We start from the raw sequence: 24,566 nt of genomic DNA, 5'->3' as shown, positions 1-24,566 counted from the left end.
CAAAGTGTTCCACCCAGATTTTGTTTAATCAACTGACTCAAGCCTGTGTTTTTTTTAGGGTGGCTGGCAATCAGCTGACAGGATTTGTGTCCAGGCTTTTTACATTTTTTTTTATTTGGAAAGACTGCTGGGTTATCTTCACCAGAAAGCAGGGGTGTTTTCTCTAATCTTAATACCCAGTCAGAGAAACCCCTACTGCTGCAGTGACTGAGAAGGCTATCAGATACCCTAGGCTAAGATATTCTGTCTTTCAGTCCCTAAGCTGACACTGGATGAAGCTAAGTGTGTGCATGTGTCTGTTTATGCATATTATATGATTTCACTATGTCTCGGGTGGATATCAGATGTAGCATCACAAATGAGATGAGGCCTGCAAGAGTAAAAAGATACAGGAGGGTAAAATACTGCCGCTTTACAATTTAGAGCGAGTGAGTTTACATGAAACTGATTCCAGTTTGTGGTGGTTGAAGCCAAAGGGATCTATCATGATTATTTCAAAACACAGATTTTTACTGCTCAGTTCTGGACACAACTTCACCAGATAAATTAAAGCTGAATCAATTTATTTATTTTTTAATTTATTATTATTGTTGCTTGTTTTTTGGCCACTTGGGCCAGTGGAGCAAGTTATAAACAGGTCATCAACATATTATCACCTCCTGAAGTTGTTATTGTGAATTTGTTAGCAGCCAGTCAACACAAATGAAATATTTGACAATATACTGTATTATCATTCATGTTTATATTTATTAGTTATGACTTAGAAAATTAACTAAATTCTGCAATCATACTTTGCTGATATTGCTTTGAGTACATTTGATTGTAGTTGCATTAAATCACGAACCTCTTGAATCATAAGCCTATCATGCCAACCTAAGGCACTACAGAGACAGTGCCTTGCTCTGCCTGCATGAGGAGCAAGGATTATTCCTCTTTAATCCCTTGTTTTTGCCTTGCTCTTTTCCTTATTTCATCCAGGAGATGAAACGGGAATTTCATTTTTTTTTTTTTTTTTTTTTATCCTTCAGCATGAATGTTATCTTTACACCCCTGTTGTGACAGTGTGCTGGGCATGTTCAGGAGCTTTTGAGCTGGTGTTTTAAACGCTGATTGGCTGGAGGGTGCCGCCTTTGTTACCGCTCCAGCTCCTGTTTGCAGGCATTTTAATTACCACAGAGAATCCAGGCCTTTCTTCCGCTTTGGCCAGCCTCAGGACTATAAGCTAGGACCCAACCAAACTCATTACATTACTGCACTTTTGGCAGCAAAAGTGCCTTCAGCTTTATAAACTTGGTCCAAACTTTTTGACAAGCCGGAGGCTTTGCTGTCCCAGTTGAAGTATCATGGTTACACAAGCAGTAAAAGTAGCTTGCAAACAGTGTTGATAAGCGCTCTGTGGTTATTTGTTACTCCTACACAATTAACCAATGTCTGTGGCCTTAATCAGGCTTTTGCTCAGTCACATTTTCCTCCCACGCTGTCTGCTCCCAGGCTACTAAAATGGTTGCTGTCAGCTGCACGCCATTTTTTTCCTTCTCTCTGGCTCGACTGTATCACACTGTGGGCAGAAATACATGATCCTTAGACAGGCGAATAAATTGGGATTTTTTCGGTGGAGCTGCATGCTATTGCTTTTCTTTGATAATTTTTTAAGCGTTTGTACCTTGTCTACATGCTGCCAAATCTGTGATGACACAGCACGGTACTACTCACCACAGTCCTCTGCATAAATGGCAATTCCACCGAAATGTACTTTGAGCTTGCTAAAGTAAATATGTGCCATAAAATAAGCCGCTGAAGCTGTATTCAGAGAATAAGCGGCACCAAAACTTAAATGACCAAACTTTTAGTTTGTGAGACAGAAATGTTTCTTGATATGTTGGAGACTGATGGAGACACAATAATGTTTGAAGTCTGTAGATTTTCCGTCAAGTACAAAAGTAGAGAACTTCCTTATCTATAAATAAAATATCTAAAAATAAAGTATTTCTGATTCTGATCTAATCTGCCAAATCCATCCAATTTTTAACCAGTTAAAAATATATCAACATGAGTAAGGCTCGCCATGCTAGTGGCTCATGAGCTAAATGCTAATATCAGCATGCTAACATGCTCACAATGATAATGCTAACATGCTGATGTTAACTTTCGATAATTAGCACTAAACACAAACAGTGTTGGACAAATTACAATTTTGAACTGATGGTGGCACTAGATGAAAAGTCGGGGGGTCACTAAAGTCATGAGTTTATTCTGAGGAGGACATGAATGTTTGGACCATATTTCATATTTGGACCAATCCATCCAATAGTTGTTGAGACATTTGACTCAAAAACAACAAACATCAACAACATGGTGGAAGTATTTAGGATATCATCTGGGAACTGTGAATGTCTGATTTGTGCCAATCCATTGGGTAGATATAGAAATTTCACTGGATAAGTGAAAACTTTGACCTGCTGGTGGCACTAGAGGAAAAGTCAGGGGACCAAAATCATTAGGAGTCATTCTCTGAGGACCATGAATGTCTGTACAAAATATCATGGCAATCTATCCAATAGTTGTTAAGATTTTTCAGTTTGGATCAAAGTGGTGGACCTGCATTGCAATCCCTAGAGCTGCGATGCTAGTGTGGCAAAAAGACAGATAAGATAATTATAGGCTCATTGCATCCACCGACAGTATGCCTTCATAATGAGAGTTACATCACAAACAACACTTTGCATGTGATTTCCTGGTGATTGTCTAATTATAAGAAACTGTATCTCTGCCTCTAATGAGTTTATAATGTGCTTGTAATCATTGAAGTATTGATTATAATGTGAGCTACACTTTCAAGTGTTGTGAATGAAGTCAACTATAACTGGCCCCAACATTGCCCCTGCTATTTTGCAGTGATATCTTGGAAGAATGAATCAAACCCACACTAGCCCTCACAAAGCTGTGGACCAGTGCAGACTGGTTATGAGAGGCCACCTAATCCCTGTTAGCGCCTCTCTATTCTCTGTTAGTGGCTCTCTTTTGAATAATTCAACAAAGCAAAAGAGGGGAGAGGAGATATGGATTGAAGATGATCTCAGGGCACAGTACCCGGAAATTGAATTTTTTGACGTCAGAATGAGCTGGAGAGGCATGAATGCGTAAGCGTGTGTATCTATTATGTGTGCAAGTGGACGTGGCTGTGCTAGTCATTATGTCAGGAAAGACAGACTGGAAACACAAGTGAAAGTGAGGGTCTCTCTTTGAAACACCTCCCTTCCGCTCTTGCGAAACACTTTATTAATTCATAAATTCTCTCTGAGTCACTGACACATCTTCATTCTGACGGTGTTTCATCTCTCGAGACCACACAAACAGCTGGCTTGAATGATAGCACCCTAGGAGGCACACGGTGCCTTGACATTTGAGTCAAGTGAGGTGGTTGAGCAGGGCTGTGGGTGTGATTCAGGTGTCCCCACAGTTGAATATTTCACAGTGCTGACTGAGTTATGACCCGCATCAGTGGAGAAGATCAGTCTTGATGCAAAATGTTGGTGGAATTTAAAGGAGGGTCCCCACTGATAACCTCAGTGACTGACCTGAAAGGTTTCCATTGAGGTGGTCAGCCCAATTTACCAGCACAACATAGAGTTAAATCAGATGTATGTAATGGCAAATACCCTACAGCTAGGTTGAGCTCCAGTTCAGAGGGAGGCTTTTAATGCAAGAAGACCTGAAATAAAAGCTCATCCAGGTTTGGTTAGCTTCACTTTTAGCCATGCTAGCGGCATGGCTGTAGGGAGGGCAATGCTGGTCAGTCGGTCAGTCGGTTGATCACTTTGTTCCAGACTGAAAGGTCTCAGCAACTACCGGATAGACTGCCATACTAGTCATGTTTTGCTTTGTGCCATTCAGACAGTGTTAGATTCACCAGGTAATAGGGAAAACAACGAGTGCTCCTCCATAATTTCACTCAGTGTATTGTTTCTAGCTGCCGACGTTAGACACTTACAGATACACTGTTTGGTTGGTAGATCCCGGTGCAAATGTCATCAGATGAAAGTTCAGCATGGACTGTTGTGACATCTACTGTGTTCTGCAATCAATATTGGCTTTTATGCTGATTGAATATTTATTAGTAACTTTCATTACAGAGAGCCAGCTTGTGTCACTGGGTGCAGTTTGGTCAAAAACTGGTTGATGCAAAAACAGTTAAACAGTACACCACTTCTACCATTGTAACTGCATCGCTTCAGCTTGACTTACATATTCAGATGGGCTGTAACTTGATGCTATCTTTATATTCTTTAACATGAACACCAAGCAAGCGGAGGAAGCACAAATGAAGCAAGCAATCTCCTTTGAGACAGATGTATTAGTTTTATTTTATGAAACACCAAGCATAAATAATTTCACTAACTCACAGTTGTCCTGGTGATTTGAAAAGAATTACATCACTGTTAGGAACATTGACTGTTTACCCTCCTCTAATTCTCTCTCTGTAATCATGTTGCCAATTATGGTTATTGCTCCAATTTAGAATCAAGACTCATTAGAACCAGAGAGGATTTGAATGTCATGGTCAGGAAATCAAGTTATTTACTGCTAAGACTAGAACAACAGAAACACGCCTGTGATCAAAATGTGATGGTGTTTAAATGTGTGTGACTACGTGCCACATGATAGACAGAAAGAATCCTAATCTCTGTCCCTTCATTTGTGTCTCTAGGTGCCCCTGGTTGACAAAGGTAATCTCTCCCGCTGTGCCTCTCTACAATGGCCTGGTCTTCCTTTTCGTCTTGGCCAACTTCAGCATGGCAACCTTCATGGACCCTGGTGTTTACCCCAGAGGTTTGTATGCATGTCTGTGAGTGTGCAAGTGAGTTTTAGTGTCTGGCGATGGTGTAAATGCTTTTTCTCACTTTACAGAATTCTGGGGAAAAGCAGTATTACAATATTTATCTGACATCTAAAAATATTAGTATCTGTCATAATGTATGTGCACATAAGTATGAGTAATATTTCCTCCCTGTTGAGTCCTCGTGTAGAGGGTACACCTTTTAATAGCACCACATTTATCAGAGCAACAACCTACCCAATTGCTCACTACCCCATTATCCACCTTATGTCCACATGCTTCCACACGCTGGTGGAAGTTATACAAGCCTTTATATTGCGAGGTGTGTTGAGTATCTCTCAGCTGCTCGGCCTGTCAAACAAGCTGCACTGACTTATGCTCCTGATGCAGGCTTCTTGTCCTCATTGCTATCTGGGTTAAGTAATGATGATTGAACTCATCCCCAGGGATGTTTGCAATGCACTTGTAAATGATAAGCACCTGTCTTTAGATCGAGCTTTCTCTGCTCATAAAGGGGGTAATAATCATTAGGTTGTATACAGTGCAGGTTATCTGCCTCCCCAGAGGTGACAGTGGCCTTTTGCTGCCGCTGCCCCGCTGGCTTTTATAGACTACTGAGGGATGAGGAGTTCTTTAAGCCCTTGATGTTGTATCTCACAGGCAGCAGACCCACCATAGCCATTAAATGATATCTGCTTAGAAAATCACTCAGACTGTAAAAGTGAGAATGAAAGGTTGGTGGGTACTAAGGATTTTTCCATTCTGGTCATTGACGTATGGCACAGCGATTTATTGTCATTTCCTTTTTTGAGGAAACTGCAAAATGAGGTAATAGATGAGAGAGATGACTGTGGCTAATGAGGCTACACAGCTACAAGCAAATATGTCAGACAGTTCTGCAATTTTCGCAATTTAGTGCAATTTAGCAAAATGTACTGCAATTCGCAGAACTCAGCAAGTGACATTGTCAGATAGAAAAGTTTCCTGGGTGGTTAACAGTTGTTTTGACGTCATGCAGGATCTCAGGTGTCTCTGAATGAGCACTCGATTTTTAAGTTTATTTGGTCAACATAAGTAAATATTGGACTTACATCTGTCAAGTGGCCAGAAACATGACTTCAAATGAATGCTAATGTAGCTCAGTATCTATTGGATGGGTAAATAGTTAACTGTTTGCCAACATGTTCGCTACATCAACTTTATAAGGACATTATATGTCCATTTTGTGTTTACAGTTTGTTCCGCTGTCCCCAAGTGGCCATTTATTAATACTGCTTTTAAGTGAGCATATGTAACGTTTTACTGAACAGAAGACCCATGGGCTACATTGGATGATGGGGAATTCTACAATGTAGTACAACTGTAGCACATGTAAACTGGAGTCATAAAGTCAACAAATTGCCTCAGTAATGTCTGTTATAGAGCAATATCTACGTAAAATTTGCTAATAGTCACTAACTACCCTAGGCAACAGATACAGTAAATATTAGCCATGTACATGTAAAAACTGAGTGGATAAATGTTTTAAGTGCTCATTTTATCACTGAAAGGTCAATGGTTCGATCTCCATAGTCCATTCATCCTGCCCAAGTGTCACTGAGCAAACTACTGAGCTTTAGCATCCTCACTCAGTTTGACTTGTCTACCTCATATACAGTACATACACAGTTCACCCTTTCATGAGTGATGATACACTTGTAATCAATGGCACTTGCGTGCATGCATGATCAGACACACGCACGCACACACACACACACACACACACACATGCACACATATTGATGCTGTGGTGGTTAATAATTGCATTAAAATCCCTCCTGCTAGGAGATAGTCACTAAATATTCCAAAGAAAATGGAGCATTACAACAAATAATGTCAATAATATTCCACCTGACCTTCATGCGAACAATCATTTCATCAGGGCAGCTTTAAATTCTATTTGAAGATTACTGCAATTTAACACGAACGGTGATAACAGGATTAAGCCTAAAATGCATTTGATAAAGATTCAGACTGTACAGACATAAATACAATAATATGTTAGCACCACACTCTTCAGTGCTAAAGCTCAACATGAGAAAATCATCGTGAATAAATGGGTAAAATACTTTAGGTCATAGTTCATTTGTTTTACTTATTTCAGGCAGAAACTGAATGTAACGGAACTGAACTGCATGCCATATTTGCAGTGTAAATGTTTATTGTATGAAATAGGCCACTGCTTTGTCTACTGAATACTCAAGCATTCGTAGAAAAGAAGCTGTCAGAGGAGATGCAAGCGTAACTGCTGTTTGTGTCTGTTGGTTTGGCAGGCGGTTTACCTTTAAAATCTATTTGAAGAGACTTAACAGCCATAATAACAGGGCAGTCTCTGCTTATGGAACTGTTTTTTCTGTGTGTATTTCTGTGCTCTACCTTTTTGTTTCTCTCTTGTTTTCTCTTTTCACTCTCTCTTGCTTTTGCTCTGTGTGTTCAGCTACCTGGATCTCCCTGCAGTTATTATTGTACTGTGAAATTATTTTCTCAGGTTGGAGCACCGTGTAGATCGTGTGAATGTGCCCTTTGATCAGCCGAAAGACATTTCATTTTGCACTGCAGCTCCAAAGCAAAAAGCTCTCAGTTGCAGGAAAGTGGCACCCAGTACAATGCTTCTCATAAACAGTTTGACTGACTGCAGTCATACCAAGGACAGTGGAGATGACACTTGTGCTCTCGTTTAGAGGTTATTGAGTTTAGAGGTTCAGTTTGTTTAGGTCAGACAGAGCAAGGCAGGTTTAATTACCATAAAAAACTCCTTCCATTCTGATAATGTATCAACTTGTGTAAAATCAAACATGAATCACACTGTGCTTGTTAATAAGTCTTAATGTTAAGCAGAATGAATAGGTCACGTCTATAAAAAGGTTCTTTTCTGTCAGTGTTTGCTCTCTGCAGACAGCTCATTTAAGGTGCTCCCCTGTTGTCCCTGTCAAATGGAATCATAAATCTAAACCATGTCTGTGTTTGTGTTTTTCTCACACTTCACTATATGCATCTGTGCCCTGTTAATGTGCTTGTTTCTGTGCGCCTATCTGCGTTTTCCCCCACAGCGGACGAGGACGAGGACAAGGACGATGATTTCCGAGCGCCGCTCTACAAGAACGTGGAGATCAAGGGCATTCAGGTCCGGATGAAGTGGTGCGCCACCTGTCACTTCTACAGGCCGCCTCGCTGCTCGCACTGCAGCGTCTGTGACAACTGTGTGGAGGTGTGTATGTGTGTGTGAATACAAGTGTGCACACAAAGAGTCTGTGTATGTTCAGTATAAATGCAGGCACCGAAATCAATAGACTGATATATTAGGTCAATATTAGCTTTTTATCAATAATCTGATGCTGCTCTGTTAGCATTGGGCATGTTTGGTATGATATATGATGCAGTTTGTTTGTACATAGTACATAATTTTGTGGCTTGAATTGATTCAGAGGCTTTTTTGTCCTGCCAATAATTAAAATCTGAGACAAAAACTGAATAAATATATGAATAACTTCTAAATATATGTGTTTTCTGGCAAAATAATGGGTAAATCATTAAAGATCATAATTACTGGCATAAATATCAGCTTTTGGCTGCTTCAACCGTAAAATAGTGTCATCAGTATTAGCTTTCAAATCCTCATTTTGGTCTTACAAATGTACACACACATCAGGGCATTAATACACACCTACACACAGGATGCAGAATTACACAGGTTGTATTTCTGCATCCTGTTTTCTTCTACATGTTATTTGAAAAAGGCTGAATGTTTGCCTATCAAAACAATGAAATTAACAGAATCAAAAGCTTAGATAAGAATTTCATGCAGGCGTAGATTATTAGAATTTACACACTAACTGATGAAAGTAGGGCTTTTAGAGAATCTCAGATGCCACCCTCATTCAGCAGGCAGTGTCAGACATTAATTGGAGTTATAGGTTGATGATGGACTGAATGTTTCATTGAAATGTTTCTTCACCCCTCGCAACCTTGTTATTCAACCAAGAACATTTAGTTCCTTTATTTGGTTTCCGTTATTATTTGAGAGATTTAAACTAGTGCCTTTCCAGTGAAAAGAGATGATGCACAGGTCAAAATTGATAAACCTAAATTTACAATCAACTTTAAAGCCCAGACCAGTTGTAGGTCACATCATTTAAAACCATATGAATAAGTGTAACTCTCTCCCTCCCTCCCTGCTCAGGACTTCGACCACCACTGTCCCTGGGTGAACAACTGCATTGGACGGAGGAACTACCGCTACTTCTTCCTCTTCTTGCTGTCGTTGAGCATCCACATGGTGGGAGTTTTCTCCTTTGGCCTCATCTTTGTCCTCCACCACCGAGAGAGACTGGGAGCACTGCACACCACTGTCACGTATCCTTTCACTGCTGGAAATCTCACTGCAAAGCCTACTTCTTCTTCTTTTTTTTAATGGACAATTTGGTTGGTTGTCTATTTAATTTTTGAGAATAATGTTTCCAGAGGGGACAAAAGATGGTGCTAGTGGCTTCGGCTATCTAAAGGATTCAGTGGAGTCATTCTTACAGTACATCTGGCCATGTTGTTGTAACCTTATATTGTTGTTGTTGAGCTTGACCTTTGTGTCCAGTCTGGTGGTGATGTGTATAGCGGGGCTTTTCTTTATTCCAGTCATGGGACTCACAGGATTCCATATGGTGCTCGTTGCTCGAGGGCGAACAACCAACGAACAGGTGAGGAGACACCAGCGCAGGAGCTGCTGACGTGCTCGTTCTGAATGTACACACACAATTATTTGGAGAAAACAAATGTTACCCAGCGAAAATCAGCCGAGCTGTGTCGCCCTGCGTCACACTCACACAGATCCAGACATTCACACCTGGAGCTGCCTGACTGTTGGCAACTGGGCTCGCTTTCCTTTGAAATAGTTGGAGCTTCTTGACAAGCACACCTCTGGTCAACTGCACATACAGCAGAATAATACAGTCCAATTAGTCTGTGTGGACAGTAATACATTTACCTTAATAAAGATAGTAAACACACGCGCAGTAAAAGGAATAACAACAGCAGCACAAATACTCCCACACACACTAATTGTGGGATTCTTCAACAACATGATTCACCTTCTTTGTATTGAAGCACTTGACCTCTGTGTGTTTATGAATATGTGTGTATGTACATGTGTGCACTGTGGCCTTGTGCTTCCTTTGCTGCCGAGTCTTAACAAGGCGTTGTGTTCCTCAGGTGACGGGCAAGTTTCGTGGAGGAGTAAATCCCTTCACCAAGGGTTGCTGTGGCAACGTGGAGTATGTCTTATTTAGTCCCCTGGCACCTAGGTAAGATTTTATTATAATGCTGTGTGTGTGTACAGTAGATGCTTTTTTTTCTGTCAGTACACATTTAACTCCTAATGATTTTTAATGAATAGTGCCGTATTCTTACAGAAAATGCCTTTGTGTATGTTTATGCAGATATGTGTACTAGGGTTGTGGCCAATCAAAGCTTATGATGTCCATTCCATAGCACCAGCTAACTGCAATAATAACACAGATGGCAGCATTGTGTGAGTGTGTGTGTGTGTGTGTGTGTACGAGTGTATGCACGTGCTCTGAGCTGGTTGTGGAGGTGTGTATCCAGTTCTGCCTGAAAGCAGCCAGCAACCCTGGGGGAAGGCAGATGGCTGAGAGAATTGAATCACTCTGTAGAACAACAGTTAATGGGAAACAGAGCGCAGAGCTAGTCATTGTGCTTTATTTTTGGGTTTTTTTACACACACACACACACTCTCACACACACACACACACACACACACAGCATTGCTAAAACCCCGAACGTTTTACAACCTATAGGGACAAGTCCCATTCCATAAAAATCAGCAGTAAGCGACAACGGCAGGTGGGGGTTGTTGCATAGTCCCTGATGGAAGGTTTTTGATTTACTGAACCACTGACTCAAAGCATGTTGGACCTGACTGATACTGAATGAACTGTTAGAAGAGTATTTTTAAAATCTGACTGCAAATCAGTAACATTAATTTTGTAACATGAATTTTTTATGTAGGGGCTGATTACTCGAAATATATAAAGACTGCTAGGAAAATATGCCACACATTACTCCCCAAGTGTCCATTAAACATTAAAAGAAATCACAGTGACAGCCCTTTTTTAATTATGAAAAAAGCCTGTAAGACTCACTTAAATGCTGTTTTTCTGTTGGGAAGTTGTGTTTGAAATGTCTGTTTTAAACTGTGTAACTAGCCGAATGGGATTATGCAAATACAAAGTGCTTAACTACTTTCATCATTGTACTCTGCACTGAATATCATACACATGTTGATAGTGGAGTATAAGGTGCTGTATATCAAGTAGGAAAGGATTAAACTCTAAATTATATTTAGGGTGCGGTGAGACTAGCATAAGAAGGGCTTTCTGACAGAAAATGAAATCAGTAGTCATGAAGACAAAGCTAGTGCCCCCCCTTTGCATGAGTGATGTATACTGTGATATGAAATACTGCAATAGGCAGTGGACAGTATATCGCTAAACATTTCAAATGTAATGGTAACACTGACTGCCGGACTATACTACAAATTGTAAATTGGGAAAGTAGTGTGACATGACAGTAAAGAACTTGTTCGTTCATGCCTGTTGCCCATTTTTATGCAGGTACATGTTGGACCCCAGGAAAAAGCCCCACGTCAAAATTCAGCCCCCATTTATCAGACCCGACCTGTCAGAAAGGCAAATCACCATCAAGGTTAGCGACAACGGTATCCACAGCACCATCATCAGCTCCAAGGTCAGTTGTTCACAATTACTACAGAGCTTTCCCCTGTTATTTCCCTGTTACTCCAAAATCCAACTGACCTACATTTAGTCATTCTTCTGCGGTGGTGTAAGCATTTTCTCTTGCTTTAGTCCCATAGTTTCGTGTCACAAATGTGTAACATGGTGTATCCCCAGTTCTGTTCCTAGTTTCCCATTTTAATACAGGCTCACACTCAAGGCAGCATATAAAAGGATACAGTAGCTCACTAAAGTCAGATAGATTAGAGAATTTCCTCATTGCTAAAACAGGACATTCTTAGACACTTGACGTCAAAGCCAAGTGACTCACGGATAAGCAGCCATTTGTCTGTACCTGCAAAAACATGCTCATCTTTAAATCTCTAAAGAACAAAGTTTAACCTTTTAAGAGTAACCATACAGATTAAATAATTTTCTGATGTTCGGGTTTGGTCAGCTTTTCTGCAAACTGAAAGCAAAATAGAAAATTGCTCTGACTTAAAGGGGAACTCCACCAATTTTACACATCAAACACTGTTTACGGGTCTTGGGGAGTTCATCTGCATATGTGGGGGAAAAAAGTTGTATAAAGGCAATTAAGGCTGCAGAGGGAGCTGCACAAAGTCTGATAAATGCCTCAAGTGATGTCACTTGAGTCTGCATCAGTTGGGTCTGAAGACAAGTTTGAAAATAAAAAAATCTGGGGGTGTGCAGTTAGAAAGGAGTGAGCTTACCAGACCTCTGTAGCATCGATTCTGGTCCTTTTTTTCCCATCGTGAGTCCGACAATGTTAGAATAATGTTAGTATGTAAATGCAGTGCTAAATCGTTTGAGTATTCTTTTAAGATGAACAGATGAATGCTGTATTGAGGGAAAAAAAAAACTGTTAATCCAACTCCGAGATCATTTTCTTTCATAATTTCCTAAATAATCTGCTAAAAGAATTAATTTAATCTCAAGTAGAGCAGCTGCTTAGTGCAGCTTTGCTACCCTACAACCGTCTATGAGAGTTGTGTTGGTGCATCCCTAACACTAACACATGCTCTTCTCTACTTCATCTGCTGTTCCCCCACCTGGTCTGGATGCTTTTAACACCCTACTCTCCTCCCTGTAGTCCAAAAGCAGCCTGGACGGCCTGGACGACAAAGAAACCCAGCCGCCACTTCCGCCCAAAGCTGACAGGTACAACCAGCAGAAAAGCCAGCTGACGTCCAGCGAAGGTAAGAAATACAGGAACACAGCCTCCAAACAACTGTTCACCAACAACTCCCCTTGTCTCTCCTGTCAGTTATCATCAATCCCATTTCTCTTTCCTGTCAGGGCTGCACCAAACAGCAATTCCCCAAACTCCCTCTGTACATCACTAGTGTCCCAGTGTGTGACTTGGCGCTAGTTTAGCGTGATAAATGTCTGTCCCAGTGGCAGGTCCATGGCCTTTTTTATGCCGGGGCCGGAGAATAGGCGTGAATTGTAGCGAGGAGGCAAGCCCTGCTCACTGAATCAGCGAAAAATTTCAGAGTGAATCATTGCAACATGAATCACCACCTTCCGGTGGTGTGTAGCGACGGAGCTCTGCCATTTTTTAGGTAGAGTCCTGATTCTAGACCATATTCCTCTCCCATCCCTACATCTGGCAGACTGCCTTTGTCATCTGCCTAAATTGTGGTGGTCGTTTTACAGCTAAGGGTGTTAGCCAGTGGTAATGTGTTCTTTATGCTATTTCATTCAATAGTATGAAGTATCAATAATATATAGTGTGAACCTTCAACAGCAGGTTCCCTCCAGAGGATCTCTGGTGTCATGGGGCATTTTGTTTTGGGAGTGAACACTTTCTGCTCTTCCATGGATCACTACCGCTACCTGGTGGTACTTCAAATTACTGCAGTTGGTCTAAATGGGTTGCCTAGAGGAGGACTCATAATTTGTGGAAGTAAGAGTTCTTTGAATATCCTTCAGAGACACTCATGCACCAGAGGACAGGAGCAGCTACTTGCCAAGAAGCACCATGGGGTTTCACGCTTTGCTCAAGGATAAGGTAGTTTGTCAAGGATGGACAGCTGTCTGTTGCAGGACTCAGGAATGTGTTACATATCAGTTACAGAATGGACTCTTACCATCTGACTACCCACCCACTCTATTCCATTTTCATTCTGTAGGAATGGTGATGGCGTGGGTTTCAAGAACTCAATCCCTACAGCCTCTTTACTCTGATAATATAATTTAGCTCTGAGGTCATTTCTTTTCTCCCAGAAATGACTTTCAATCAGAGCTGGTATAATAGTGTTATTTCTATTATCTATACATTGTTAACTCTGGTCTTCTTTCTATGTGTGTTGCAGAGAGTTCTCTTTCTGGTAAGACCCACCCTTCCACTCCAGCCATGTACAAATTCAGGCCATCCTTTGGCACCATGCCTAAAGTCCACTACCACACTGCTGGAGAGAAGGTAAGACGTGATTTGTTTGGCACTTGCATGAGGTACATTCTTAATGTGGTATTATGATACTTTGATTAGTAGCTTCAGTAACAGTTGTTAAGGACAAGACTTCATTCACATTTCTATTAAGATTTGACATGTAATTCTGTGGTTTGCTCCTCAGATTGTCATGCCAGATGACCGGAAGACCTCGGCCATCTTGGAAGAGGGCGTCCGTGGTCATGACTACCGATCTGAGCCAAACCTGGACCTGCCTGAGTACACCAACGCTCCCCTCCACCGCACCTTCCAGTCCTCTCCTCTCCAGCTGGACTCTGACCCCATCACCTCCCGCTCTCTCAGCCTGAAGCAGGGTCAACGCCGGCCGGAGAAGGGCCAGCTCCCAGCCCTGCAGCCGAAGACAGTCACGTCCACCCCCTACAAGAGTGTCTTCTCGGCCAACACGCTCTCTAACCGTAACGGCAGCCTGTCTTATGACAGCCTGCTCAACCCCAGCATCTCCCCAGCCACTGCCAGTGAGTGCATGGCCCATCGTGGTATGCCCTCCATGGGGTTCCACTCGCCCTACCTGCCCACCAAAATGTGCCACATCCGGGAACCTGAAATGCAGAGGCAGCAGGTCGCCCCCACCTACAGTCCAGTGATGCCACCCAGGGGGGTGGGCAGGCAATCCCCTCACTCAAGGGACAGGGACCCATCCCCGGTGCGCTACGACAACCTCTCTCAGACCATCATGGCTTCCATCCAGGAGCGAAAGGAGATAGAGGAGATGGAGAAGCGGCAGATACTGCACGGGCGCACCCAGACCCATATCTATGCCCAGGACTCGGGCGTGTTTGATGGGGGCTATGGTGTACCCACCAGTGCTTGCTACCCAGATGGGCCTCGTGGACCCAGCTCCAGAGGCCCAACACCCCCAGCTTATGGAGGCTCCAGGGACAACCTGATTGGGGTCGGGCTGGTGAGCTATGGGCAACGAACCCCTGTGTTGCGCCATGCCGGCTCCACGCTGGCCCGCGCCCCTAGGACTTCATCCACCTCCCTGCACACAGATCACAGTAGCACCAACAGCAGCCATAGCAGGGCCACTGGCCCCGAGGGCCCCTATCGCTCCCCGTCCCACCAGCCCCACTCCCCTGCTATGCCCCGATCCCCCTCCTACTCCCACCAAAAACTCTCCTACATCAGTGCCCATGAGAGGACAGACTCACCTCGTCTGGGGGGCCCAAGGTATGAATCCTAATGTTACCCCTGTGGAACTGCATGCATTGTACTGAGCCAATGGGGACTTGTTGGCATTGAATGTATTCCCACTGGAAACCCTGCTCCTTCTGCTGGACACAGCTAGCAGTTCATGGGCGCTAGTGTCCTAGTCCTAACAGAGGCAACGTGTAGCATTTGTGTATGGTGTATGATATTTGTCCAACTTTTCTGTCCATTTATTCATATTGAGTACTGTCTGGTGTGAATTCTTACATGTTCTGTTCTGATATATGTTTGCTTTTCTAGTAAAATATCCACTTTTGTATTATTTCACGAATGTCAGATGAATAAAGTTGTGCGACTCCTCGTTTCTTTTGCATGCTTTTCACCTACTCGTCTAACATTTCCGAGCCTTTTGCTTCACTAACAAGTACACTTTCAAGTAATCATCCATATTGCTATTCTGTTTTTTGTCATTTAAAACTGTCATGCTCCAGACAACTAATCTGCATGCTGCCACAACCGTTATTGTTTGGTTTTGCATTGTATATCCTTGGCTCTTTGTGTTGAATCAATTTCTCTGTTCTTCTGTTTCCACTCAGAGAGGCCATGAAAGTTAATGGGCAGATGGACTGCCACCCCAGTGCCCAGGGTACCACCCTCAGCCCCAGTCGCCACAGTAACGTCAAAAAGGTGACAGGTGTAGGAGGCACCACATATGAGATATCGGTGTGAGCAGGGACACCGCATCCACCTCCAACGCCCACCCTGCTACAAAGAGATCTGCTCTCCTCTCTGTTATTTTTGTGAAGTCTAGATAACGGCCAGTCAGGGGCACATAGCAAAGGATCTGTCTGCTCCTGTGTGGATCTGTCTAGCCAAATGCCCGTGTGTGTTTGTACCGGAGGGGTTGGTTGTCAGTTGATACCGCTGCAGGCTTTATGTGCGAGGAGTGTTTTGTCGTAAACATTTTGTGGCTCATCATCTTAGTCGTAAGAGTGGACCGTCCAACAGATTGTCAATGTTATTACTGTTGTCTCTCAGCTGTGGTCATGAAGCGTACGTTGTTCCAAATGTCACACGCAAACTTTGCTCCAGCGAGCACTGAAGGCTGAACAAAAACACTGCAGATGAATTAAACACTGACATCTGACATGGACCTCTGTGAGAAGACTAATGTCCTTTCCGAGTCTATTGACCTCAAGAAGTCAAGGTGCTTCACATTAACATGTACTGTTCATGTCATCTCCTGCATATATTTGGTGGAGTTGTACAGCTTTGAGAAGTGATGGAGGACAGATCAGTTAGATCAGCACCAACTGCAACTGCAGGCAACAGCAAGATGAGAAGCTGGAAAAGGGGATATCAAGAGGGGAAAGTCATCGTATCATGTCTGGTGGTTGCATTCCAAATTCATCGAGAAAGGCTTGCTTTTAATTAAAAGTAAAATAAACTCAAATTCCTTCTTTGTCAAAAAGAAATTTCTCAGGAATGAATGCAACCAGCAGAGATGCTAGTTGATATTAATTCATACTTTATGAATGTCTCCAGTAGATTTTTAGGGCTTTAGCATAGCTTAGCCCCCTTTATTCCCCTCACAAAGGTGCAGTCATCATCATAGGTTTCTGTTTGTTTTAGTGAAGTTCAGTTAGGTGATTTCAACATGACCCATGACATAAATGCTGGGCAGATATATAAGCGTTCTGAAAGATCAGAATACCTCATCCCAACGGCCCTCACCGAGTTCAGAACGAGTCCAGCCTTGCACAACCAAAACAACTTATGTTTTTATGTTTTGTCTTAAAAAAAAAAAATTTAAAAAAGGAGGAAATTTTGTTTAGTATGCAAGTTGTGTTTGTGTAATTATCTTAGAAATGGAACGGTATAGAGAAACAAGCCATTGGCCCATGTAGTAAAATGAAGATAACTGGTCACCCATTCATTATTTTGTAGTTTTTTTAATCCGTTTGGTTCCTTTTTATATACACAACCTTTCAAAAGCTATGTTTGATACATCTTTTTATACAGATAATTAAGCCTGGAATGGATGTTTTACTTTGCGTTTTTTGTTGATAAATTATAAGTTCAGTAAATAAATAAGATCATGGTAAAATCCATAAAGTAAATATAGCTTGTTCTACCTTGCAGTGTAAAAAAAATGTATGATGAAATATAATTACAAGATATGTGATTTGACAAAGTGAAATATTAAAGTCACAATATTTGACTAGTGAACAGTCACATGATCCACATTGAATTGCTAATATGTGCTGTATACAAGTCAAGGCTTGGGCTTTCAATAGAAGCTGTCTTGAGATGTCAGTGCCGTAAGTGGCTACGCACCCCTTCATTTCTCAGACAGTGAACAGGTGACATCACGAAGACTGAAAATGTCAAATCAATCAATTTGCAGCAGCTGTCTGGTACAGCTCCAGTATTATCGACCACTCAGAGTTAAAATTGTGCTTAATTTGTTTCTGTTTATCGAAAAAGGCTCATAACATGTATTTCTTTTGACCATAAAAGATAAAATATTTATATTTTCCACCAACTGAATTTGAAAAAAAAACATGCTAGAATTTACATGGATGTAAAGTAGTAGATTTGATCCAGCGACATTTGCATTAAGAATAAACCATTGTTGCCTTTTCAGAGGAAAAGCTATGTTGCATACACAAAGAAATGCGGCTACTTGAAACACTATTGTACATTAAGGGACAATGAAATACCATTAGTATTTTGTATTGAGCAGCAAATGGCCGGAGTGACAAAACTCAGACTGGGTAAACTTTAAAATATTAAAGTTCTGCAAGAAAGGCTTTATTACAAAGTAATAAATAGTCTTGCTTAATTACAAAATTACATTTTTGCGGGATTTTTCCCCCCTTCCCATTTCTGACACATTCACAGATTCCTGTCTCCAGAGCTCAGAGTGTAAAGGCTGGTAGCTGTGGTGGTAGAGTCTTGCTTTCTGACAAGGTTGGATGTTATCAAAACTTGCTGTAGTTACAACCTTCTGGCTAGTATGGTCTCCCTTTTAAAGTCTCACCCAGCTGCCTTAGCATGATACTCTATTGAAGTTGTGTATTTCTGAAATGTTAAAAATAGTTTGTGTTGTAAGGCTGTGGTATACAGGGCTACTTTTTTGGCAAGTCTGATGGGTAAGAGTGTCAGTGAACAGCTAACTGGAACATTTTGAAATACCTGAATAGACCGTTAGCTGCTGACTTGCCTGAAAATACTACAGTCTATCATGACTTCTAGACCCCCGTTTGACCACATATCAAAATACTATCGATGTCATTCTTCTCTAAGATGACTGCCATTAGTCCATGTTCTTTTTTGGGATGGACATCACTGCGGGTCAGGGGACCATTCCTGACAGTCAGCAATGAATCTGTTCCATCAGCCACGAGCTGATTTTGTTTTCTGGAACTCAAATAGAAAGTTCAATATGTATTAAGATATAGAAATTACTATAAATGTACATGCGTTCCTATTTTTGTGAAGAGGAAATATTTCCCAGTGACCTGAGCAGAGTAAATAAAGTTTTCAACTCTGAGTGAATGAGATTGATTCTTGTTAATAAAAAGGTAAAATGTGGACCACTTGCATTACATTGATAAAGTTCATTCTTTCTTTAGGCCACAGCAGTTATTTAAAAGTGGAATTATTAAGTCAAAATTCAATCCAAGCCTCTGCAGGATTGTTAGTTTGCATATAACCAGTCACATGATCTTGTTTCAACTCCTCCTACAACCCTCAACACAAGCATGTTTTAATATATAGAGCAGAATTATTTATAACAGCACATTTTATCATTAGCTATCCCAGGAAACAAGCAATTCTTATACGAATGCCGAACATGTGGTCTTTGACAGCTTTTATTCGAAGGTGGAGGAAACATTTCAAGTCATTTGAGTGCAAATGAAAAGCAACATTTCATCCATATACATGTATTTACAGATGCACTGGCACTTAAATGCGCTTTAGAGGCAAGGTTAAGAACTCAATTAGTTGAAAGAAAAGGAGAGGGTGGTGAGCACACAGATCAGATAGGGCACACTCTGTTACATATACTCTACATGCTTAAAGTCTGGGAATGTTATGATCTAAAGAATAGAAACTTGATTTCCTGGTGAGGAACTTAAGTCAGAGCATAGCTGCATCAAATTCTGATGAACCGTTGACTTTGGATTTAATGGTTTTCAGGTATTTAAAACAAAAAGGAAAAAAAAGGAAATGCTTAACTAAGTGCATCTGATCTCCTATCAGTCAGTTATCAGTGGACACTGCGATCTGCAGCATCTGATGCCCCTCAACTGTCTGGAGTGGATTCCTCTTCTAGTCAGTTCCCAACAGAACTGATGAAAGGAGGAACCAAGAAAGAACTAGTTCTACAAGGCATCCACTGAGAAGTCTTCACCTTACTTGTTCTTTCTAACAGTGGAAGCATGGACAGTGGACAGGGTAAGAAGGCCCACTGAGATGCATCATGGGATTTTATATTTATAATGCACCTCCATAATGCCTGGTCCCTGACCCTGTGTTGCTAACAAGTAGGCTACATTATCCTCTCCCCCTACAAACAAACTCTGCTTCAGAATAACAAAACAAAAAAATACCCCAATGTGGGAATTATCACTATCACAAGCCTCTTTTCACAGTTTGTCAAAGTAACATTGAACTGTAGATGACAAGGATGGAAAGCATTGCATTCCATGGTGCAGAGGGAAAGGGCTTTTTTTTTTTTCCTTTCATGAATTTGCTATCTTGTATCTCCCCCAACCCCCCGGCATCAAGGACTTGTGATCTTGAGGCAAAACCGATAATAATAATAAAAAAAAAACTAATAATATGCAAGTGTCCAAATTCAGTTCATTTAGAGTCTATTGTAGAAAAAGAGGAAAAACTGATAAATTGAAGATCAGCAAAGCAAGTTCTTGGTTTTCAATTCTTCTCCTCAGCCTTCACCTCCTTTTTCTCATCTTCTTCCTTCCCAGTCTCCTTTTTGTCCTCTTCCTTCTTTTCTTCTGAAGCCTTGTCTTTTACGGAGAGTTCCTCCAGCTTCTCTGCCACTTTGTTTGCGCTATCAGTGTTGCCTGTGGCAAAACAGTGAAATGTACAGTCAACTAAAAAGCTATTAAAGTTTGAACACAACTCAGATTCTTCTGCTTGCCTAGCATACAACTTTGTCTTTAGAGAAAACATTCCTGCTATTTTCACTTTGCATACCAACTGACTGTCTTAAGAATATTCCACCTCTTCATACAACCACTATATTTCATTTATAATTTTAGGTGGACTGTGTGCCCTTTATGCTAGTGTGGTCATGTTAAGAAACACCTGAATTATAATGTAGCAGAACATACTGACACCAGCCTTTTAGAAAGCCAGCTAAGCGTTACATTCTGCATGTCCATGTAGCAGACAGAAAAAGTCCCAGGCTGGAGAGAGCAGCAAAGAACAGAGTGTGTCTGCATATTCATCATACTTGTCATAAGATATAGGTTACCCCTAATTTGAATTTAATTTAAAACCGGTCTCAATACACACATCACTCAAACCTGAGTAGAACAGTGTGTTGGGGGCTGTGAAAATAATGAATATTGGCATGTTACCATGTAACATGGATTACAACTGCTAGTAAACCAATGCACATTTTAAACTTATTTGCAAAAAGCACTTCTAGATTTGTCAAACAACATTTCATCTCATCAAACTTTACAAATGCCTTAAGTTTCACATACCCTCTAGATTTTTCCTGACCTCCTCCTTGCACTCATCAAACTTCACCTTGAACCTCTGAGCATCTGTAAACAGAACAGAGAGTTATCATGTATTCACATCACCATGCTGTTGTATGATGGCCAGTGAGGCTGCTTCATCATTCTGACAAATGGGAAAACCAGTGAGAAAACTAGCTAGGTGTTTTGCTAGGTGTTGTTGCCCAAAGTTTTGATGCAGAAAACAGGCTTCTTACCACTGTTTCACGTTAGTGTGTCCACCATATAATCCATATTAAACACTGGTTTGGGCAACTTGCAAGTGTAATATTGGATTAGACGTATAAATACTTACTCTCTGCGTTTAGAAAGCGTATTGCCAAGAGTTCAGGTTTGGGGCACTCGTCAGCATAATCTGCTAGTGTGTTCCACACCCATGCCCTGTCACTGCCAGCGTTGGGCTTCAGCTCCATTGTAGGTACAACTGTAGTTCACAAGAGGGGGAACAAAGTTGACACATGAAGGCACGATAAATGATATAAGCATATACACTGTGGAAGGTTATCATATCTAGTGGTTGCACAGCTATTGGTTGAGAATGATTTTGCTAAATGGTAATTGTGTAATCTAAACATTTTGATTAGTTTAGTGGCGTTTCTGTTCTTCTTACCAGAACCTATAATCCATGTTTACTACACTTGGGAAAACTATTAATCTTGTTAACAGTCTCCTTACATTTTTATTGTCCTTCATTCAACTGTAAGCTACTTGCATTTTTTGGGGGGAATACAAATATTCGATATAAAAAGCACTTCGTAATAGCAGCAAATCCACTGCTCACGTAAATGCAATGCACCCTAAGTCAACCAGTGAATATAACCATCAGTTTGAAATGTCAAAGATAACTTCTTGATTGGTGAGAACATAAAGAGAAGGGTAAGTAATGTATTTCAGAAGCATTTTTTGTTAGATTTGTTTAAATTCTCTCAATCAAATGTCTGAAAAATAGAAGAGAAAAAAAAGTGGTATCTGTGGTTGTTGCAGGCCTGTAATAAGCCCATCCAATCATTTAAATTGGCCCGAATGAAATGATTGGCTGGCCTACCTTCCTGTGCAGCCATTGCGCATGAAGATGTGTTTTGGGGAGTGGCTTTGGAGGGGGGGGGTCAGTTTTCTGAAAAATCTAGCTGTCTCTTGCTAGTTGGTCCAACATTACCTACCCTAGCTTTAAATACCTTTGTGTATACATTTTGCTATAGCACGCATACTGCAGTTTGACATACGTTTGTTTCAGATTAAGCCATTTTCATTTGTCGTTATTATAGTCAGTTGTATCATGATATAAAACAGCAATTAAATTATATATGTTAACTTGACTCACTGTGATGATTGGCACAAATCTTCAAGGTTCGGTCTCTCCTCATCAGGAGACGGATTGTGCCCCTCTCTTTGTGTTTCAGCAGCTTGACATCGCCAGTTCCTCTCTCCTTCCACTCTGGTGGGTCGTTCTCAGAGGCAAAACGATATAGTTTAGCCCGCCTGGGAAAACAATGGTATACTTCATTAACAGGATGCCACTCCTGGTGAAGACACTGATGTATTGGCTTACGAAACAGTTCCACGCAGGCCAACAAAATGCAAATTAGATCACAACAATTGTGTGACAAATGCAAGCGAACAAAAAAAGACTATTGAAGCAACTTACATCTTAAAGAGTTCCTCCTCATCCTCTTCTAATGTTTTCACGTCCTGCTCAGGAAGGGACACAATGGGCTCAAAGTGGGGATCATGATTAGAGTCCTCTGCATTATCTGCAGTGGTGTCGTGGTCTTCCTGGTCCTAAACAGGAGAAGCAGTGGATGAGTTAACTCAAAGCAAAAAATTTCTACTCATCCCTGTCAGACATTCAGAGTAAGTTAAACTTATTAGGCATGTGTTATGGGTCAGTGAGATTCTTTAAAACTCACTGGAACAAAGTGACTTCTGACAACAGACCAACGGGCCATGAATGCTTCAATGGAGGGATTTAAGAGCTCATTGGTTAAGTATAGCTTTTGTAGGGGGAACTGGCAAAGCCTTTAGTAAATCACAGTTGCTGAGTCAAGCATCTTTAATTCTATTTGGGGTTGCATTGTCTCACGTTGATGTGTGTAAGATTATATGTACATTAATATTATACAAATTCTTCATACCAAAATTTACTGAGGACAAAGACTGCTATACATAAAGTGTGCAAGTTCATGACCTGCGACAAAGTGTGAAAAGATCGCTGTGCGAATAACTTAGTGATGTGCAGTAACATTTAGCGTAAACGGATACGAAACTGAGCAGACGCGGGAGACTTTTTATTCAGGATAGCAAACCTACTTCTAGCCCACTACGCTTACGGACTTCAATAGTTAGCGCTTTAAGTCTTGGACTTAGCTAGTAAGCTATAAAACTGCCACTCGCGTTGAAAATAACGCAATAACGGTCAAATTAATTTAATAAAGGTAATTTGTTTGAATTATTAGGTGGATAAATTAAACGTTTGGGTTTGTCGCAGTTGCAATTTACTTCAGTATATTAATGTTAAACAGTTGTTCAACTTTGTTTTTCTAAGACAACTCATTGTGAAGTTGCCTAGCTAGTTAACGAGGCCTATCACTAACAGGCTAGTCGGGAGCTAACGTTAATCGTTTGGCTTTTCGCACCACGGTGTGTGTCGCTAACTAATATAGTTAAATTGACAGGCACTTAGTGACATAATTTTTGTGCTAACTGGTACTCCACTCAATGTAACCGTGTTACTGTTAACTGCCCGATGATACGCAGTCACTGGCTCCAGCGCACTGCTATTAAAGCTAGCATTAGCCAAATAATGTTAGCAACTGTTGTGCTTGGCAGACAAAGGCAAGGAACCCAGCTAACCCTATTGTCTTGGCCAGCCGGTTACATGCATACTGTAAAATACCCTGTTCAAATGACTGCGATAGTTTTAGTTCAGTCGTTAGTGTTGTGCCCATTTCCTTTCCAAGCAGCTAATGATCAGAGTATGAGGCTAATGTTAACATGCTGACCGGCTGCACACTTCAGAGTACTTTCCAGCTCGTCAGCATTAACGTTAACTCTGAAGAAACGCATACGAGTATAAAATCTTGCACTGGACACATTAGACATTTATAATTGTCTGTTAGAAAGTTCTTAGGCTTTTATTACTTCATATAGCCTTGAAAACATACCAATTAGCTTTTCTAGCATCACGAAAGACAACATCATTGTCGGCATATCCCGGCTCGCTGCTTCCTTTACAAACTTTGACGAATTATGACATGTAAAATATCCTGTTTGTAACAAAATTCCGATTTCCAAGCAAACACAATGCATTAGAGGACCTAAAATGCGTGACCTCACCTTTGGGTCTGCCATATTAATGTAGATGTTTGTAGATTATGGAAGTAGTTTGATAGATTCAAATCCCTGACTGGCCGCCGTTTCCCCTCAGCTACTCTCACTTCCTGCTACAGCTTTCGCGCGCCGAATTTCCTACGTATGCCCGCGCCCACATTGTGACAGCGCGCGCACCGCCTCTCGTCTCTGTG

General features: G+C 41.3%; 2 protein-coding genes and 1 non-coding gene across 3 annotated transcripts in view; 1 reads left to right on the top strand and 2 right to left on the bottom strand.

Moving 5' to 3' along the window:
• Window positions 1–18,821, top strand: part of zdhhc8b (zinc finger DHHC-type palmitoyltransferase 8b) — a 66,854-nt gene extending 48,033 nt beyond the window's left edge. The window contains exons 2-11 of the mRNA XM_044196657.1: window positions 4,709–4,830; window positions 7,927–8,084; window positions 9,057–9,229; window positions 9,465–9,567; window positions 10,079–10,170; window positions 11,500–11,632; window positions 12,734–12,839; window positions 13,959–14,065; window positions 14,220–15,286; window positions 15,862–18,821. Coding sequence (XP_044052592.1) covers window positions 4,709–4,830; window positions 7,927–8,084; window positions 9,057–9,229; window positions 9,465–9,567; window positions 10,079–10,170; window positions 11,500–11,632; window positions 12,734–12,839; window positions 13,959–14,065; window positions 14,220–15,286; window positions 15,862–15,994 — 2,194 coding nt within the window. The 3' untranslated portion in view covers window positions 15,995–18,821. The remainder of the gene's footprint in view (window positions 1–4,708; window positions 4,831–7,926; window positions 8,085–9,056; window positions 9,230–9,464; window positions 9,568–10,078; window positions 10,171–11,499; window positions 11,633–12,733; window positions 12,840–13,958; window positions 14,066–14,219; window positions 15,287–15,861) is intronic.
• Window positions 18,822–19,125: 304 nt separating this feature from the next.
• ranbp1 (RAN binding protein 1) lies at window positions 19,126–24,535 on the bottom strand. Its single transcript, XM_044196667.1, has 6 exons — window positions 24,379–24,535; window positions 22,691–22,824; window positions 22,367–22,524; window positions 21,341–21,469; window positions 21,010–21,072; window positions 19,126–20,361 (listed from the first exon to the last, which is right to left on the bottom strand). The coding sequence occupies exons 1-6, from the start codon at window positions 24,391–24,393 to the stop codon at window positions 20,210–20,212; spliced, it is 651 nt and encodes a 216-aa protein (XP_044052602.1). The 5' UTR covers window positions 24,394–24,535; the 3' UTR covers window positions 19,126–20,209.
• On the bottom strand, window positions 20,612–20,740 carry LOC122877083. Its single transcript, XR_006378186.1, has one exon. It is a non-coding gene; the product is annotated as a small nucleolar RNA SNORA77 (small nucleolar RNA).
• Window positions 24,536–24,566: the final 31 nt, after the last annotated feature.

The sequence above is a fragment of the Siniperca chuatsi genome, linkage group LG5, assembly GCF_020085105.1.
Source record: "Siniperca chuatsi isolate FFG_IHB_CAS linkage group LG5, ASM2008510v1, whole genome shotgun sequence".
Taxonomy (NCBI): domain Eukaryota; kingdom Metazoa; phylum Chordata; class Actinopteri; order Centrarchiformes; family Sinipercidae; genus Siniperca; species Siniperca chuatsi.
Note: the sequence above shows the minus strand (reverse complement) of the source record. Positions and strands in the feature narration are given on the sequence as shown.

Bases quoted from the DNA above. Each gene is read 5' to 3' on its own strand.
- ranbp1 (XM_044196667.1), bottom strand. The intron at 22,525-22,690 runs GTAAGTTGCTTC...TTGTTTTCCCAG, and splicing joins GAGGAGGAACTCTTTAAGAT to GCGGGCTAAACTATATCGTT. The intron at 20,362-21,009 runs GTATGTGAAACT...GTTTTGCCACAG, and splicing joins GGTCAGGAAAAATCTAGAGG to GCAACACTGATAGCGCAAAC.